At 39.9% G+C, this 17493-nt stretch overlaps 1 protein-coding gene across 2 annotated transcripts in view; it reads right to left on the bottom strand.

Moving 5' to 3' along the window:
* Positions 1–17493, bottom strand: part of POT1 (protection of telomeres 1) — a 90192-nt gene that overhangs the window by 58987 nt on the left and 13712 nt on the right. For both annotated transcript variants that reach the window (XM_056118315.1, XM_056118316.1), the window contains 3 exons: positions 8980–9090; positions 8461–8508; positions 4362–4476 (listed from right to left, as the gene is read on the bottom strand). In XM_056118315.1, coding sequence (XP_055974290.1) covers positions 4362–4476; positions 8461–8508; positions 8980–9090 — 274 coding nt within the window. The remainder of the gene's footprint in view (positions 1–4361; positions 4477–8460; positions 8509–8979; positions 9091–17493) is intronic.

Here is a 17493-nt window from a genome sequence, read left to right as displayed (position 1 = left end):
CCTGATCAAGCTGCTTAACAGCCATGATCCCAGAGACTCAGAAACAAATCTCGGAACCCAGTGGCTTTTGGCAGAAATGTGTCTGGACCCCACAGTAGGTAACTGTTGCCGGGCCACCGCAAGGGGGAAGGGTGCTGTCCCTCCGCCTGCTCCCCCTAGGCGGCTCAGTGGCCGCCATCCTCCAGAGGCCATTGGGCAGTCATGTATGGACCCGCAGTAATGAGACAAGCAGGGCCTCACAGGATGGGAGTGGAGCCGGCCCTTTGCTCCCCACCCCAACGAGACCCTGAGTCACTACCTATGAACGGCTTCTCTGGCTCCTGATCAAGGTGCTTAACGGCCACGATCCAAGAGACTCAGGAACAAATCTCAGAACCCAACAGGTTTTGGCAGAAATCCCTCCAGATTTAAGTGTTAAAATTTCAGAATTTCAAAATCGCATGGCCACTACTGCAGCCATGAGACATCATATGTGATTCATAACCAGCAATAGAAAACAAACTGTCTACTGTTGCCTTTTCAGCAGATCTGAGTGTTGGGGTAAAATCCCAAACAATAATGGTGGGTCTGATGTGAAAAATATTAAATGTGATCAAAGGTGGGCTGGAGCGATAGCACAGTGGGTAGGGCATTTGCCTTGCAAGTGGTCAATATGGCCGACCCGAGTTCGATTCCTTCTGCCCCTCTCGGAGAGCCCAGCAAGCTACCAAGAGTATCTTGCCCACACGGCAAAGCCTGGCAAGTCACCCGTAACATATTCGATATGCCAAACGCAGTAACAAGTCTCACAATGTTATTGGGCCCGTTCGAGCAAATTAATGAATGGGAGGACAGTGATTCAATAAATAAAATCATAAAAAATGAAAAAAAAAAAAGTAAGTTGAAGTTCATGTCCAATCAAATCAGCTAATCATTGGCTGAATAAATAGTAGCACTCCCAAATAAATAGATAAATAAATAAAAATAAAGATCAGAGAGAAGAAAAAAATTTTTTTTTCCTTTGAGGAAGTGGACACACTGGCAGTGCTTAGGGCTTACTTCTGGCTCTGCACTCAGAAGTCATCCTGCGTCATGGCTTATTGCCTAGCACTATCTCACCAGCCCTAAACTAAGACATTTATCAATGTAAGGTAAAAGGCCCTCCCGTTGATCGTCGATTTGCTCGAGCGGGCCCAGTAACGTCTCCTTTGGAGACTTTGTTGTTACTGTGTCTGGCATATCGAATACTCTCGGTAGCTTGCCGGGCTCTCCAAGAGGGGCGGAGGAATCGAACTCGGGTCGGCCATGTTGGCCGCTTGTAAGGCGAACGCCCTACCCGCTGTGCTATCGCTCTTGCGATTGATGTTATCTGGGCAAATTTAAAAAAAAAGAAAAAAAGAAACACCCCCCCACCCAGCTACTTCATACTATCTAGCCAGCTTCCCCAACACAAGCATATGTCTCTGGCCCCTGGGTCCATTAACTTCTTTGTCGCATCTAATTGCTCTAACCATGCGCAGCATGATGCTAAGATATGTAGCAACAGTAGGCATCACTGTCATGTTCCTATATTAGAGGAAAGCTTTTAAATTTTAATACTTAATTTGTCAGTTGCAGATTTTTATATAATATGCATTCATTATTCAACGGTGATTTTCTTCTATTCTTCATTGTTTTTAATCATTAAAAAGATACCGAATTTGGTCAAATGCTATTTCCTCATTTGAGATAATTATTGAGGTTTTACCTTTAATTCTATTAATGTAATATATCACATTTATTAATTCACACATATTGAACCTTCCTTTTAATTCTGGAATCAACCACTTTTGATCAGAGGGTTAATAACTTTGAAGTGATGTTGAACACAGTTTATCAGTACTCTGGAGAGAGTTTGGTAACCAAGTTCTTCAAGTATATAAGCCTGCAGTCTGGTCTTTGTCTGGTTTTGATTTCTAGGTTTATTAGCTTCATAAAATGGGGTTGAAAATTTCCTTCCTCTTCTTATTTCTGCTCTAATATTTATGATTTCCTCCTATTGCTAATTTATAGTATCATTCCACCTTGATCAAAAAAGGTATTTTGTATGATTAAAATCTTAAACTTGTCAAAGAACTTTTTTGATATCTCATATATCTTGGAGAATGTACCATGTGAACAAGAATACTACTCCTCAGTGGAATGTTTCAAATGTCCATTAGGTTCTCTATGCTGTTCGGGTCTCTCAAAGAGGAATCAAAGGAGCTATGCTTGGAGTGTCATGCTTCACTCAAATGAGAGAAAGAATCCAGAGTTCTGACCTCCGTCAACACTCAAGATCAGGGACACTGTCTCGTTTGCCAAGGCATCGACAATCAGATGGGCTGGACATGTAATGAGATTTAGAAATGACCGCCGGACTAGAGCCATTACAACTGGATTCCACGGGACATCAAAAGATCGCGTGGCCGCCACCTACGAGATGGTCAGACTTCTTCTTCAAGACCCTGATCGATCAGTTTGAGGCTCTTCATGTTCCTAGAATGAGCAGATGCCATTGGACTACGCTAGCATGTGATGGGATGAATGGAGACGTTACTGGTGCCCGCTTGAGCAAATCAATGAGTAACGGGATATAAGTGATCAAGCTGTTCAGGTATAGTACACTGCTTCTTTTGGACATGCTGCCTGTTCTGTCTATGATTAAAAGTGCTGGATTGAGGCTCAGATAGTAGAGAGGTTATATGCTTTGTCTTACATGCAGCCAATCTAGGTTGTATCTTAAGCACCAAATATGGTAAAGGATTAGGCAGCAACACAAAAGTACTGCCTAGAGCCAGAAGTAAACAGGGCCAGGAGAGACTCTGGGCACCACTGAATATGGCCCCCAAACCAAATTATTATTACTAATAATATTAATGGGCTGGAGCAATAGCACAGAGATAGGGTGTTTTGCCTTGTATGCAGCCAACATGGCCAACTCGAGTTCGATTCCTCCGCCCCTCTCTGAGAGCCCAGCAAGCTACCGAGAGTATCTCGCCCACACGGCAAAGCCTGGCAAGCTACCCGTGACATACTCGATATGCCAAACACAGTAACAACAAGTCTCATGATGGAGACGTTACCCGCTTGAGCAAATCGATGAACAACTGGAGGACCGTGACCGTGAATAATATTAATAAATTGAACTGAAAATGTGTTCCTGCCTAATCCTTCCTTTAATTCCTAATGCTTCATGTACAGATGTTAGGTACACATGCACTCAGACAGTGACTATCTACATGATACCTTCCTAGAAAGTCGATTATTTTACATTATAAAACATCTTTTTTGTGTCCTGTTTTTGATTTAAACAATATTTTGTGTTATATCAATATGTCCATGCCTTTATTCCTGATTATCCTTTGCACCCATCTTTTCAAGTTTCTATATACTCTTGAATCTAAACTCAGTCTTTGGTAAACAGCATATAGTTGGATCTTGATTTAAACCCATTCAGCTACTCCAGGATTCTTCCATCCCTTCACATTTCGGACAATTACTGAAGGACTTAATATTACTTTTGGTTCACTGTCTATGCCTGCCATAAGTATTTCTCTTCTTGCATTGCACCCTTGATGTTTTGTGTCTCAGTGATTCTCTGTATCGACATACTGATTTCTTCCTCATTTTCTTTTAGCATTTCTATATTTATTTTCTTTGTGTTCAAACAGTTTCCACAAGACACCCCACTGTTATAGCAATTAATATACAGCTTATAGAAATATAGAATATCAATATAAATTGAATATAGACTTACCAAAGACTCTAGTGTTATTTTCCCATTTGGGGACCATACCCAGAGGTGCTCAGAGCTTAAGCATGGCTCTGTGCCCAGGGAAAACCATTGGTAGTACTCAGGGGGCCATATGTAGTGCCAGGAATTGAACTTGGGTTGGGCCCGGGCAATGCAAGTGCCCTACCCACTGCACAATTGCTCCAGCCACAAAGAATCCGATTTTGAATATAAAAGCTCTACACTTTCATTTCTCTTGCTCCTACTTTACTGAAATAACAAGTTACATCATTTTTTATGTTGTAAAAGTTTATAGTTAAAATAATATTGGAGTTTTATTTATAAAACTCCACACACCAGATTTATGTATTATCGTTACAAGAGTATAGTGCAGTTGTCTATACATTGAACTTCACCACCAATTATATATTTTCATTGCTGTCATACTGAATTTTAACAACCTTCAATATTCTAAAGACCATTTAAAACTATTAAAATGTGCATCAGTGTTGTGTGATGATTATTAAATAATAACTGAGTTTCTAAGATTTAGGATACTAAAAGAACTGTGTTCTTAAAAGCAATATAGTTTTAGTCCATTATAATCTTAAGAACTTTTTATACCTACCAGTTCCTTTGCTCAAATACGGAGGCTTAAAGAACTTCACAACACCATATACATTGACAATATTACCACCCTTTAACTGATTCAGGGGCGTGTATACATAATGTGGTGATGGAATCTAAAATGATAGAAAATATGATTGTTTATACACATTAAGCATTTACGTATTGCAACCATGTAATGATCATATTCATAAAATGCAAATCTATCTTAACTACATTTCTTCCATTGAACTGTTAAAAAAAGGCTAGAGTCTTAAAAATAACAAGAAAACATACAAGCTACTAAAGTTATATAAAATGAATAATTTTTCTTGAGAATAATCTGATTGTGAATGTTATAATATATACACAATTCTACGAATTGCAGTTAAAAGATTTTGTTAACAGTACTGAACCCTATTATGACTTCAAAATTCAGGGTACTATTTTTGCTTTTTCCAGTGTGGTCATCAAGATTTTACTGAGGCCTAACAAAGTCGGTTTTGTATTAATGATATAAGAACATTAATAATGGCAATTAGAGTAAATCATCTGAAGAAACAATATATAAGTTTGAAAAAAAGTGAAAATATTTCATAAAAATATATTTTTATATTAGTCAAACAAACAAAAGGGTTCAGATATTGGTCCCATCACTGTACTACTGTATCCCTAACTGGAAGTAACTGTAATAATGGTTACCACTTTAAGCAATAAAAATTTTATTTTATCTTGCTCGAGCGGGCCCAGTAACGTCTCCATTGTAGACTTTGTTGTTACTGTGTCTGGCATATTGAATACGTCACGGGGAGCTTGTCAGGCTCTGCCGTGTGGGCGAGATACTCTCGGCAGCTTGCCGGGCTCTCCGAGAGGGGCGGAGGAATCGAACTCGGGTAGGCCATGTTGGCTGCGTGCAAGGCAAACGCCCTACCGCTGTGCTATTGGGTCACACCCAGCAATGCTCAGGGGTTACACATGGCTCTGCACTCAGAAATTACTTCTGGTGGTGCTTAGGAGACCATATAAAATGTCGGGGACTGAACCTGGGTTGGCCACATGCAAGGCAAACTGTACTATCAATCCGGCCCCAGCAATAAAAATTTTAAAAATAGGACTGGAGAGAGAGTGCATTGTATACAATATTTCTCGTGCATGAGGCTAACCTAGGTTCAATTCCCAGCACAACATATAGTTCTTTGAGCACCACCAGGAGTGATGCTTGAACACAGAGCCAGGAATAAGCCCTGAGCATTGCCAGATGTTACCCAAAAACAAAAACAATAAAAATTTATTTTTAAATTAGAACAAAATAATTAAATTGACTTTTTCAAGGAATCCGATCCTTCACACAGATGGGCAATCTTCTTAGACTTTGATATTGAAAGAACTTGTAGTGCACCAATGATAAAAACCACCACTCACTATTCGCAGATGACATGATACTACACTTAGAGAACCCTAAAACCTCTACCAAGAAACTCCTAGAAACAATAGGCTTGTATAGTAAAGTGGCAGGCTATAAAATCAATACCCAAAAATCCATGGCATTCCTATACGCAAATAGTGAAAGAGAAGCAAGTGACATCAAGAAAACAATCCCATTCACAATTGTGCCCCAGAAAATCAAGTATCTAGGAATCAGCTTAACTAAGGAAGTAAAGGACCTGTACAAAGAAAACTACAAAATGCTACTTCAGGAAATAAAAGAGGACACGAGGAAATGGAAAAATATCCCCTGTTCATGGATGGGAAGAATCAACATCATCAAAATGGCAATACTTCCCAAAGCACTGTACAAATTCAATGCAATCCCTATAAGGATACCCATGACATTCTTCAAAGAAATGGAGCAAACACTCCTGAAATTTATATGGAACAATAAGCCCCCACGAATAGCTAAAGCAATTCTTGGGAAAAAGAAAATGGGAGGAATCAACCTCCCTAACTTCAAACTCTACTACAAGGCAGTAATAATTAAAACAGCATGGTACTGGAACAAAAGCAGAGCTGCAGACCAATGGAACAGAGTTGAATATACTGACATTTCCTCCCAAACATATAATCATCTAATTTTTGATAAGGGGGCAAGAAAAGTGAAATGGAGCAGGGAAAGCCTCTTCAACAAACTGTGCTGGCAAAATTGGACGGCTACATGCAAAAAAGTGGGCTCAGATCTCTGCCTAACACCATGCACAAAAGTAAGATCAAAATGGATTTATGACCTCAACATCAGACCAGAATCCATAATGTTTATTGAAGACAAAGTCGGCAAAACTCTCCATGATATTGAAGCTAATGGTATCTTCAAAGATGTCACGCCACTGGCCGAGCAAGTGAAAACAGAGATAGACAAATGGGACTATCTTAAACTAAGAAGCTTCTGCACCTCAAAAGAAACATTGACCAAAATACAAAGACAGCCTACAGAATGGGAAAGGATATTCACCAAGTACACATCCGACAAGGGGTTGATCTCAAGGATATACAAGGTACTGGTTAAACTCCACAAGAAGAAATCACCCAACCCCATCAAAAAATGGGGTGAGGAAATGAACAGAAACTTTCGCAAAGAAGAAATTCGAATGGCAAAAAGGCACATGAGAAAATGCTCTACATCACTAATCATCAGAGAGATGCAGATCAAAACCACAATGAGATATCATTTCACACCACAGAGACTGGCCCACATCCACAAGAACAAAAGCAACCGGTGCTGGCGCGGATGTGGCGAGAAAGGGACCCTCCTTCACTGCTGGTGGGAATGCAAGCTGGTCCAACCCTTTTGGAAAACAGTATGGACGACTCTCAAAAAATTAGAATTTGATCTGCCATTTGACCCAGCTATAGCACTCCTGGGAATATATCCCAGAGAGGCAAAAAGGTATAGTCGAAGTGACATCTGCAATTGTTTGTTCATTGCAGCACTCTTTACAATAGCCAGAATCTGGAAAAAACCTGAGTGCCCAAGAACAGATGACTGGTTAAAGAAACTTTGGTACATTTACACAATGAAGTACTATGTAGCTGTTAGAAAAGATGAAGTTATGAAATTTACATACAAGTGGTACTACATGGAAAGTATCATGTTAAGCGAAATGAGTCAGAAAGAGCGGGATAGACACAGAAAGATTGCATTCATAAAGCAACAAAAAGGGAGAGTAACACCCAGGAATGGCTGAGATTAGTACCAGGAATTTTGCTCCATGAATGGAAGGCCAGCCACAGGCTCTAGGTGAAAAGGAAGCTCAGATAGAGAAGAGAGTACCAAATGAAGGGTGTTGTGAGGGTCCTTCCAGGGTGGGAGAAGCATGCTAAAAGTAGTCGATAGACCAAACATGATTGCCACTCAAAGCCTCTCTTGCAAAACACAGTACCCAAAAGAAGAGAGAGAGAACAAGGGGGAATACCCTGCCACAGAGGCAGGATGGGACGGGGGGGGGGGGGGGGGGATGAGGATGGGGGGGGGGATGCTGGGACCCATGGGGATGGATGACGGGCACTGGTGGAGGGATGGGCACTTGATCATTGTATAACTGAAACCCAAGCACAAAATTTGTAAGCCTATAACTGTACCTCATGGTTTTTCACTAATAAAAAAAGAAAAAAAAAAAAACCACCACCACCACCAAAAACCATTTGGGGCAAAACAGAGAGAGAGAGAGAGAGAGAGAGAGAGAGAGAGAGAGAGAGAGAGAGAGAGAGAGAGAGAGAGAGAATATACTTTACCAACAAAATTAAGGCATTTAATAGACTATGCTTTATTTTGGTTTATGTTGGGAGGTCTCAACCAAGAGTGCCCTCGGGTTAGTTCCAGGTTGGTGCTCAGAAGAATGGTGTCAGGGATTGAATCCAAGACGCCACTACCCAACACACTATTTCTTTAAATTATATCCCCATCCCCAATATACTATATGAACAAGTGTTTCCTCAGGGAAGAAATGAATAGGGCTGTCATCAAAGTTTTATGTCCCTAACTATTATAGCCACATATAATCATCATAATCACCCAGTACTTCCTGAAACTATAAAACGGGTCAAAGATATATATACATATATGTACATATCTGTAAAGGTGTAAGTGTATGTACACATCTTCTACATTAAAATGAATGTGAACTTACCAAAGACATTGATTCTGTTGAAAAATCTTTCACAGCTTTAACATAAACCTAAAAAACAAAAGATCTAATTGTATACAAATGACTTACAATGTAATAACGGATCTTTAGTTGCAGTAAAACTATGCATATAAATGTAATGTTCAAATTCATTATAATAGCATAAAGTTGCAGCTTACAAAACAGCAACAAAAAATAAAAACATTATGTGTAAAGTTGTCTAAGCTTTCATCTAACTCCTTAATTTTAATTGCATCAGAACACCCCTAGGCCAGGTCTGAAGTATCAAACAAGTCTTTAAGATTTCATTAACAATAACTATCATTAAGGAAATTTTCTTCGCTACTTGGAGTAATTCTAAACATAAAGCCAAAAGAGAACTGATTTTCAAGTTTTAAATACCAGTTATATCATCAGACTAAATAATTCATCTGCAGATTTACAGAAATATTACTTCTACATCTATGCTATTACTTTAGTTCAGTAAAAGCACAGTTATTAGACTAAGAGTTATATACATACATAAACGGTTGATGGCAAATCCTCAAATGCTTTCAAAACTAAGTCTGTTTTTCCATCACTGCATGAAGAGGATCCTGACAAAACAATAAATCCGGCCACTGCAATGGTATCCTATAGAACAAAGAAATAATAATTTTTAATGATCATAGGATCTATCACTCTGCATGCCAGACACCCTTATATTTATTATTTTTTAAAACAGGAATTATTTCTATAAAAATAAAAACTGATTAGCCTGAATTTGCTTAAGGCTTCTAAATATAAAATATGACATCCCCTCCTCTAAAAAAATGTACTCAGTCAGTTATTTGAATGCCTGACTTTATGAACCTGGAAAATACTAAATCACTTAGAAAGAAATGTATTTTTGGCTTTCAGACCACATCAGGCAGTGCTCATGACTTATTCCAGGCCCTGTGGTTGAGGATCACTCCTGAGCTGGGGGGAGGGAGTTATATAAAGTTCCGGTGCTCAAACCCTAGTCAACCGCACTCAAGGTAATTGCCCAACATTCTGTACTATATTTCCAGCCTTCACTTAGAGATTTCTTTTAATGGAATTTAAAAACCCAATGCTTATCTCAATTTATCTGACTACATTTGCATGGATAACATAAATGAAGAAATAATAATGACCCAAAAGTATTAAAAGTGAACCTATATAAAACCAAATCTCAGAGTTAAAATAATGGTGAGAATGAACGTGTCATTGACGCTAAATCTCCACATTGTTATAAAGCTTATATGCGTGCATATAAAAAGAAGACAATTCTATTTACATATTAGTAAAAATCAAGATGCTTTCTTTCCACTTTTGATTGTAATAACCACAAGAAGTCATTCTCCATTTTCTTCCTGCCTCTTCTGCCTCCTGTTCTTTGATTAAATTCCTCGCATTTTTTAAACATTAGAAGATACACAGTTGGCTGGAGATACAGTAGAGCAGGCAAGGTGTTTGCCTTGCAAGTGGCAGAATTAGGTTAGACTCCTGGCATCCCATAGAGCACTGCCATGAGTTGTTCCTGAGTAGAGAACCAAAAGTAACCCTTGAGCATAGTCCAGTATGTATGGCCAACAGACAAACACAAGCAAACAAACAAACAAATGAACAAAAAAAATACACGCTCAATGAATTATATCCTTTTTGTTTTTTTTTTTTTCAGCTGTCAGAATCAAAGTCAGTTCCTCCCTCACACAGGCAAAGCTTGCTTGGTTCAACCCATCATACTACCAAATAAATAGTAATAATTAAAAGAAAAAAAAAACACAATCTTTAGCAAGGGGAAATCTTCTGCTTACCAATATTTCACTTTGTACATACAAGAGTTGGGTATCAAACCCCAGGAGTCCCTATTAAGGTCCGTTAACTAGACTGTGAGCAGCTGTGGGGAGCATGGTGACAGACACTGGTGCAGATAAAACCTGACCTTGCAAAGCAGTCCAGAAGCAAAGCCTCACAAGAGAGAGTATCTGGGCAAAGTTGGCAAGAACAAAGTGTCAGCCGGCACCCTGTGTTCAACCTTGAACCTCACTCTACCTCCTAGTCACATGAGCCCTAGACACAGAAACTGTCACATATAGTTAGCAAGTTATCCTAACTGCAGCATCTAGCCTTGATTGGATTGGACCGGGGCAAAGCAGAGTTGGAGAGGTAACAGGCAAATAATGCTAAACTTTCTGTGATTGGACCATCCTCTTAAGCAGAGACCCCATATAAAATATGTGTGTATGTGGCAATAAAGTGAACAGCCATCAGCTGCTCCTGGAGGGTGTTTCTCCGAGCGCCTGTTATCCTTCGCCCCACATCTCCCCAGACCCGGTGTGCAACGTGTCCAGGCACTGTTGGAGGGAAAACTGTTTCCCAACACAGCTGGAAGTAAGGGGTCTTATATCACTCTGGTTTGTGTTCAAGTAGCACAAGGAGACAGGCCCTGCATAAATAAGTGACATATGTCTTTGCACACTGCCAACCCTCATTCAATCCCCAGCACCACGTATGGTTTCCTGAGCACTGCCAGGATTTATCCCTAAGCACAGATAGACCTAGGAGTAAGTACTGAGCACTGTGGCTCAAAGCTCTCCCCCGGGCCTCCCTCCAAGTCCTATCAAATAAAACCACAAAGGATCTATAAATGAAAGGATTTGATACTGCATTTCTAAAATCTCTGGTCCTGTACAGATACTTTAGCTCTGCAAATTTCTTCATGTGAATGCAACATAATTTAACCTATGGTGACAATTCTAAATAATCAAAGATACATGGGAAAAAGTTTTCCTTCTCAACTGAACATATGCTGTTTCTCCCATGTTTTTAAGGGTGATAAAATAAGGTAAGATTTACTTAACAACTAGAATAAATCATTTCTACGAACTGAAAAAATAAGCAATGCTTTCAGTTTACTTCAGAAGATTGATCTAAATGAGAACTTAAGATTTTAGATACATTTAAAATTGTTCAATCAAACCAATACAAAAGATGAAATGAAAGTAGTAAAGTCATTGGTTCATTCATTCTAAATTCTAAATAAATGAAGCACACACACATCTTGTTTCTTAAACACACACACATATATGTGTATATATATACACATATACATACGTCACACACAAATACATGGAAAGAAATACATTAATGCCAAGTAGTAGAGGTACAGGCGTATATCTCTCTTAATTTTCGGTATAATTTCAGCATTTTTAGAATGAGTTTTTTTTTTATGACGGAGAAAACTAAAGCTGCACATTAACATTCTATAAACATAAATGCATTTTTACTGTAAATACAGAAAATATATGAATAATATAACTCACCTAGTCTCTTAAGTTTCCACCTATTTCCACTGAATGCCAAACAGATTTTGTTAACTGCCTACTACTTTTCCCACATACAACATATAGTTTTTGTTTAGTCTGTGTCTCTGTTGGATAACATCGGACTGTCCTTGCTCCTCCCACAGGGAGCTTAAGGTTTATTGAACCACTCCCACAACAGTGGCCCTGAGGCACACCCAATTCCATGAAGCACAAATAATCCTATATTGCTTTTCTCTTTTTTTTATGTCACTTGCATGATTTATTTATATTTAGCAATTTCTTTTTTGTATAGACACAGAAAGACAGTTCATGCTACGCTTTGTAACTGGGAGTTAATTGACTCCAAAATAATATTTAATCCTGGGTATCCATATTTACTTGACTTAAGCCTCAGTTGCTCTTAGTTCCTAGCACTCCAAGAGCAAGGTCCTGACAAGGGACTGGATGGACCCAGGGCAAGCTGTGAGCTACCCTGGCATCGAAATAGGACAGGCCAAGGGCCATAACATTTAACTATAAGTTAAGAGCATGGTCATGGACAAACTCTTTCATGACCCAAAAAGAAGTAACTGAATAAGGACCCTGCTGGGGTTAGGAAAAACTAACCTGGCCTGAGGACTGTGGTCTGGAATATATAGCGAGATGTCCCAGAATAGTCAACCTTTAAGCTTAATATATCTCTTACTGTGTTCATACAAAATTGCTGGAAATATTATAAGAAGTAAATTTACCAGGACTGTTTAAATGGACTACTATCTGAGGAAAGGATAAAGCAATACACTGGGGATGGATTCTCGCCCTTGAGTGGATCTCCTTGTAATCTGGAGTGCTGAACACTCAGATGAGATTTTGTCCTTCAGTTAATCTCCTGTAGGAGTGGCTTTACCTCTGTTTGTTGTTATGATAAAGTTCAATCCCACCTTTGTGCATCCCATCCTTCATGATTTCTATATAATTATGCTGTAAGGGGTAAGGGAGGGACTAAGTTCAGAATAGATTAGAGGAGGAGAACGGAGACTTTGGGTACGCAAGGACTAGAAGGAGAACCAGATTATGATGATAACTCGAAGCAGATGACTAAAAGAGGAAGAAGAAGAGCGAAAGACAGAACTTTGAGGTTTACAAGGAGACTAGGATGATGGAACTGTGATGACTGGGACAATGACCAAAATGAGGACAACTACTATCACATAGGATTACTCAGGGGAGGAGAGAAATAAACTGTCAACTGAACCAGCCTGGGGTCTGGTTTCTGTTTTCCCTTTACTCCAGTCCTTCCACCACCCTGGCAATGTGGCTCTCAGCCACCGAACACTTAGAACACTCGCATCCCATGTGCCCCAACTGTGTTTTTTCTTTTTGAAACTCACAAGTCTCCACCAATAATAAATAGAATTTTTCCCTTTGATATGTGTATAAAACCCTCTATCTTGATTATTAAGAATTTGATAACCCAGCCTCCTCCAGGCCTAATGCTGTGTGTCTGATAAGTGCATGGGAAAACCTCTAGGCTCCAACAGCCTCTTGTGACATAGTAGATTGTCTTCTTTCCAATGAATTCACCAATGAAACATAATGCAACATAATTTTAATATTTCACTTACCTCAAAGAGTAACACTGAAGGTTCAAGTAGCAACAAAGGTAAAGGTAAAGGTAAAGGTAAAGGCCCTCCCGTTGATCATCGATTTGCTCGAGCGGGCCCAGTAATGTCTCCATTGGAGACTTTGTTGTTACTGTATTTGGCATATTGAATACGTCACGGGGAGCTTGCCAGGCTCTGCCGTGCGGGCGAGATACTCTCGGTAGCTTGCTGGGCTCTCCGGGAGGGGCGGAGGAATTGAACTCGGGTAGGCCATGTTGGCTGCGTGCAAGGCAAACGCCCTACCGCTGTGCTATCGCTCCAGCAACAAAGAACTTACTAAATTTTTAGACGAGGACTTAACAACCCTTTGATCAGATACAACGATTTTCAAGTAAAATATGAAATCTTTTATACTTATTGATTTTAATATCAGTTTTGTTATCTAATCAATTTCAACTTTAGAATTGTATTATCAGTTGTGGCTTTTGTCTACATTAAAATAAATTTTAAAAAATTTAAATACTGATGAAGAAAGCGCTAGTTTGTTATACGAGAAAAGCTGAGTGAGCCATTTCATTTGCAATGAAAAAAACATTTTACTTTCCCTATTGTCCTTAATGTTCTTAAAATAATGTTAAGAGTGATGCACAGTATTGGATGATAAATCTTTGCTTACAAAACTGAGATGATCAAGCAGTGCAGGGGAGGGTATGGAGGATGGGCTGGACTAGGACTGCCCCAAAGATAGCCCTGGGGCCTCCAGGGTGGTGAAGGTGCAGTAACTGTGTATATCAGACCCATAAGTATCAACATCATTACAACCATGTTACCTAAAACTATCTACAAATTAAAGGGTTTTTTTTTTTTAAATATAGCTCTGTTCAGAGCCTGTGACTAAGAATTATGTGACAGCTACCCATATAAATACCCATAGAAATACCTGCAAAGACTTTTGTTCATTGTCAGGGATCAATAAACACCTATCAAATGAACTGATGCTGGTAAAAACTGAAATGCAGATCTAAACAAGAGGGGAAAACTGTGCTTAGGATTCATTTTCCATGGATTTACCAATCATAAATGCTTCTACATTATTTAAGTACAGAGATAAAAAATGCATAAGAGGCAGTGATCCTTTGTATAAGCATGCAAAGACTAAGGTGAACAAAAGACTGAATATGCTTTGCTCTAAATTCTAAATTCCCATGAACACATACTTCACTGCTCAGAGTATATGCTGACATATCAGAGCAGGTGTTTATCTCAGTGTGCTGAAAAAAGTCTTGGAGAGGCAGCCTGAGAAAAATATTCTGTTATTATAAGTGATATGGCCTTATCAATATCTGTGTATTAATGTTAGAGAAGTGAAAACACATTTGATATAACTGAAGCTTGTGATTTTACTCAGGTAACTCAGATTATCAGAAAATAAGTCATTTTCCTTTTCTGTGTCTGAACCCTCCTGTACTGGCATTTCAAAAAAAGATCTTGTCACGGAACAGTTTCCTAGTCTACTCAGCAAGAGTATTTCTACTACAGACCAGATGCAGGGGCAAGGAATGAAACCAACTCAGATCTTTTAACATAAAGAAATGCTTGTTAGGGCCCAAAGACAAAACTCAGCAGGCTGTGCACAGTGCATGTCGGAGGTCCAGTTCCATCCACTGACCTGGAACCACACAATCACCACCAGGAGCAAATCTTGAGCACAGAGCAGCCCCTAAGTGCTGCTGAGTGTGGCCAAACAAAATAAAACAAAACAAGCACAAAAATGTTCTTTAAAAATCAGCAAACTTTAACCAACAAGGTTTAACATGCTTAATATATCCTAATTAGTGCCGAAATCAAAAGCAAATTAATAGGTAAATACAAAAATGTAAACAAAAGAAATATCAATTACTAATTTTTAGCCGACATTAAAAATTCTTCCCTGAAACTATAACTCTCTTGCTCATCTGTAATGTCTCTGTGCCTCCCCCTCCCTGGAAAAGATCATGTTCTCATTTGAACATGTACTTCTGGATACAAATCTTACCGGGTTATCATATTTTAGCTTAGATTTCTAGTTTTAGGACCACAACCCAGTGGTGCTGGGGGTCATCCAGTGTTGGGGACAGAACACTGAACCTCCCACGTGCAAAGCATTTGCTCAGGCCATTGAGTTTCTTGCCGGCCCATTATCAGATTTTAAAATAAGCTGAAGACATAATAGAGTGAGTAGGATATTAGACTTACAAATGGCCAACTCATGTTAAATCCCCAGTGTAAAATATCTCCAGGGGGCGGCCAGGGAGAGGCCCCAGTGGCTCTCCCCCTTACTGCCCTCGGGCGCCCAGGTCATGGGGCAGACAGTGGATGAAACGAGGACCAAGCTGGTTGGTTGATCAGTTGCCCTTTATTCCATTCTCCCCATCTGCCTGCCCCAGTCTCTCTGAGTCCCCCATTTTAGTCTCACACTGCCCCTCATTCCCATTCCCTCCTGTCTCTCCGCCCTCCATATCACAGCCTAGGTTCTCTCTCTCCACGTGCCTGCTCTTCTACATTCTGCTGCTACATTCTTCTCTCTCTGTCCCCCTTGCTATTCTCTCAGTGGTCCATCTTGCTGCCCTGCTCTTTCTCTCGTCCAACTCTCATGTCCAACTCTCATCCTTCCACCAGCTCTCTTGTCTCTCTTACTCTCCAGTACTCTGGGCTGACATTGCACTCAGTCTGGTAGCCAAATCAACATAAGAAAGCCCTTCCTGAGGGCCCACCAAGTTCAAAGCGAGCACCAACTAAAAGGTATTTCAAAGCCTTTCCTGACTGCCAAAGGGCAAAATACTTCTGAAGGTGTTTTCCTCCTTTCCTCAGTCCAATAACTCTATCAACATCCTAATACTAGTATTTTTTGTATGAACATCATAAGAGGTAACATTGAGGCTTGTAGGGCAGCTCTCCTGGGAATATCTTGCCACAGACTCAGACTACAGGGCTCAGGCCAGATTAACAACAAACAAACACTGTCTTCCCGTTGTTCATAGATTTGCTTGAGCGGGCCCAGTAACATTTCCATTTTGAGACTTGTTGTTACTGTGTTTGGCATACTGAATATGTCACCGGCGAGATACTCTCAGTAGCTTGCCGGGCTCTCCAAGAGGGGTGGAGGAATCGAACCTGGCTCGGCTGTGCTGGCTGCGTGCAACTCAAATGCCCTACCGCTGTGCTATCGCTCCAGCCAGGCCATATTAATCATTCCTAACACCAGCAGGGTCCTAGTCTCGTCGTTACTTTTGGGTCATGACAGCATTTGTCCATAACCAAGCTCTTAATTTATAGTCAAGCATCAGGCACTTTGGCCAGGCCCATCTGGATGCCAGGGTAACACATAGCTTACCGCTTTCCCTGGTTCCATTCAATTCCTCATCAGGAACCCGCCTTTGGGGGCGTTAGGAAGTAAGGGCAGTTGAGGCTTAGGTGAGAGACCAGATGCCCAGGAGGAAAATATCACTGAGAGTCACATTACAAAAGCATTAGCATATACTGTCTACTTGTGTCCATACAAAAAGGACATTTCTCTGAATAAACTATGCGAAGGACTTAGGGAGAAGAAAAACAAACAATATTTACAAGTCAACAGAGCACAAAGAAAGAAGTTACAAATAAACAGAGGAATGGAAGTACTGTGATGGGAGCAACCCAATAAGCCTAAACTACCTGAGGCTATGCAGGAAAGACAAAACAGTCTTATCCTACACCCCAGCACCTCATACAGTTCCCCAAGATCCACCAGGAACAATCTTAGAGTGCAGACCCAGTTGACCACTACCATGCATTGCCCCCAAATCAAAAATAAACACTATTAAAGAGTGAAACAGTATATGGAAAAGCCAGTGATTTGATGCCATTGATAGTGTAAGTGACTGACATAAAAATATTTCTGTTATTAAACAAAAATTCAAAGTTGTGCTCTGCTAATAAAATAGATTTGATCAGGGATCAGGGAGCACTGTCAGGGGTGATCCTTGAGCACTAAGCAAGGAGCACTACCAGGTGTAGTTCCAAAGCAAACCTAAACAAAACAAAAAAACAAACAAGTAAAAATTGCCCTAAAATGACTGTTCCTGGTGCTGCAGATATGTTAC

Source organism: Sorex fumeus, unplaced genomic scaffold (genome assembly GCF_029834395.1).
Source record: "Sorex fumeus unplaced genomic scaffold, SorFum_2.1 ptg000037l, whole genome shotgun sequence".
NCBI classification, from domain to species: domain Eukaryota; kingdom Metazoa; phylum Chordata; class Mammalia; order Eulipotyphla; family Soricidae; genus Sorex; species Sorex fumeus.
The sequence above is the reverse complement of the archived record's forward strand: the minus strand, read 5'-3'. Positions and strand labels throughout refer to the sequence as shown.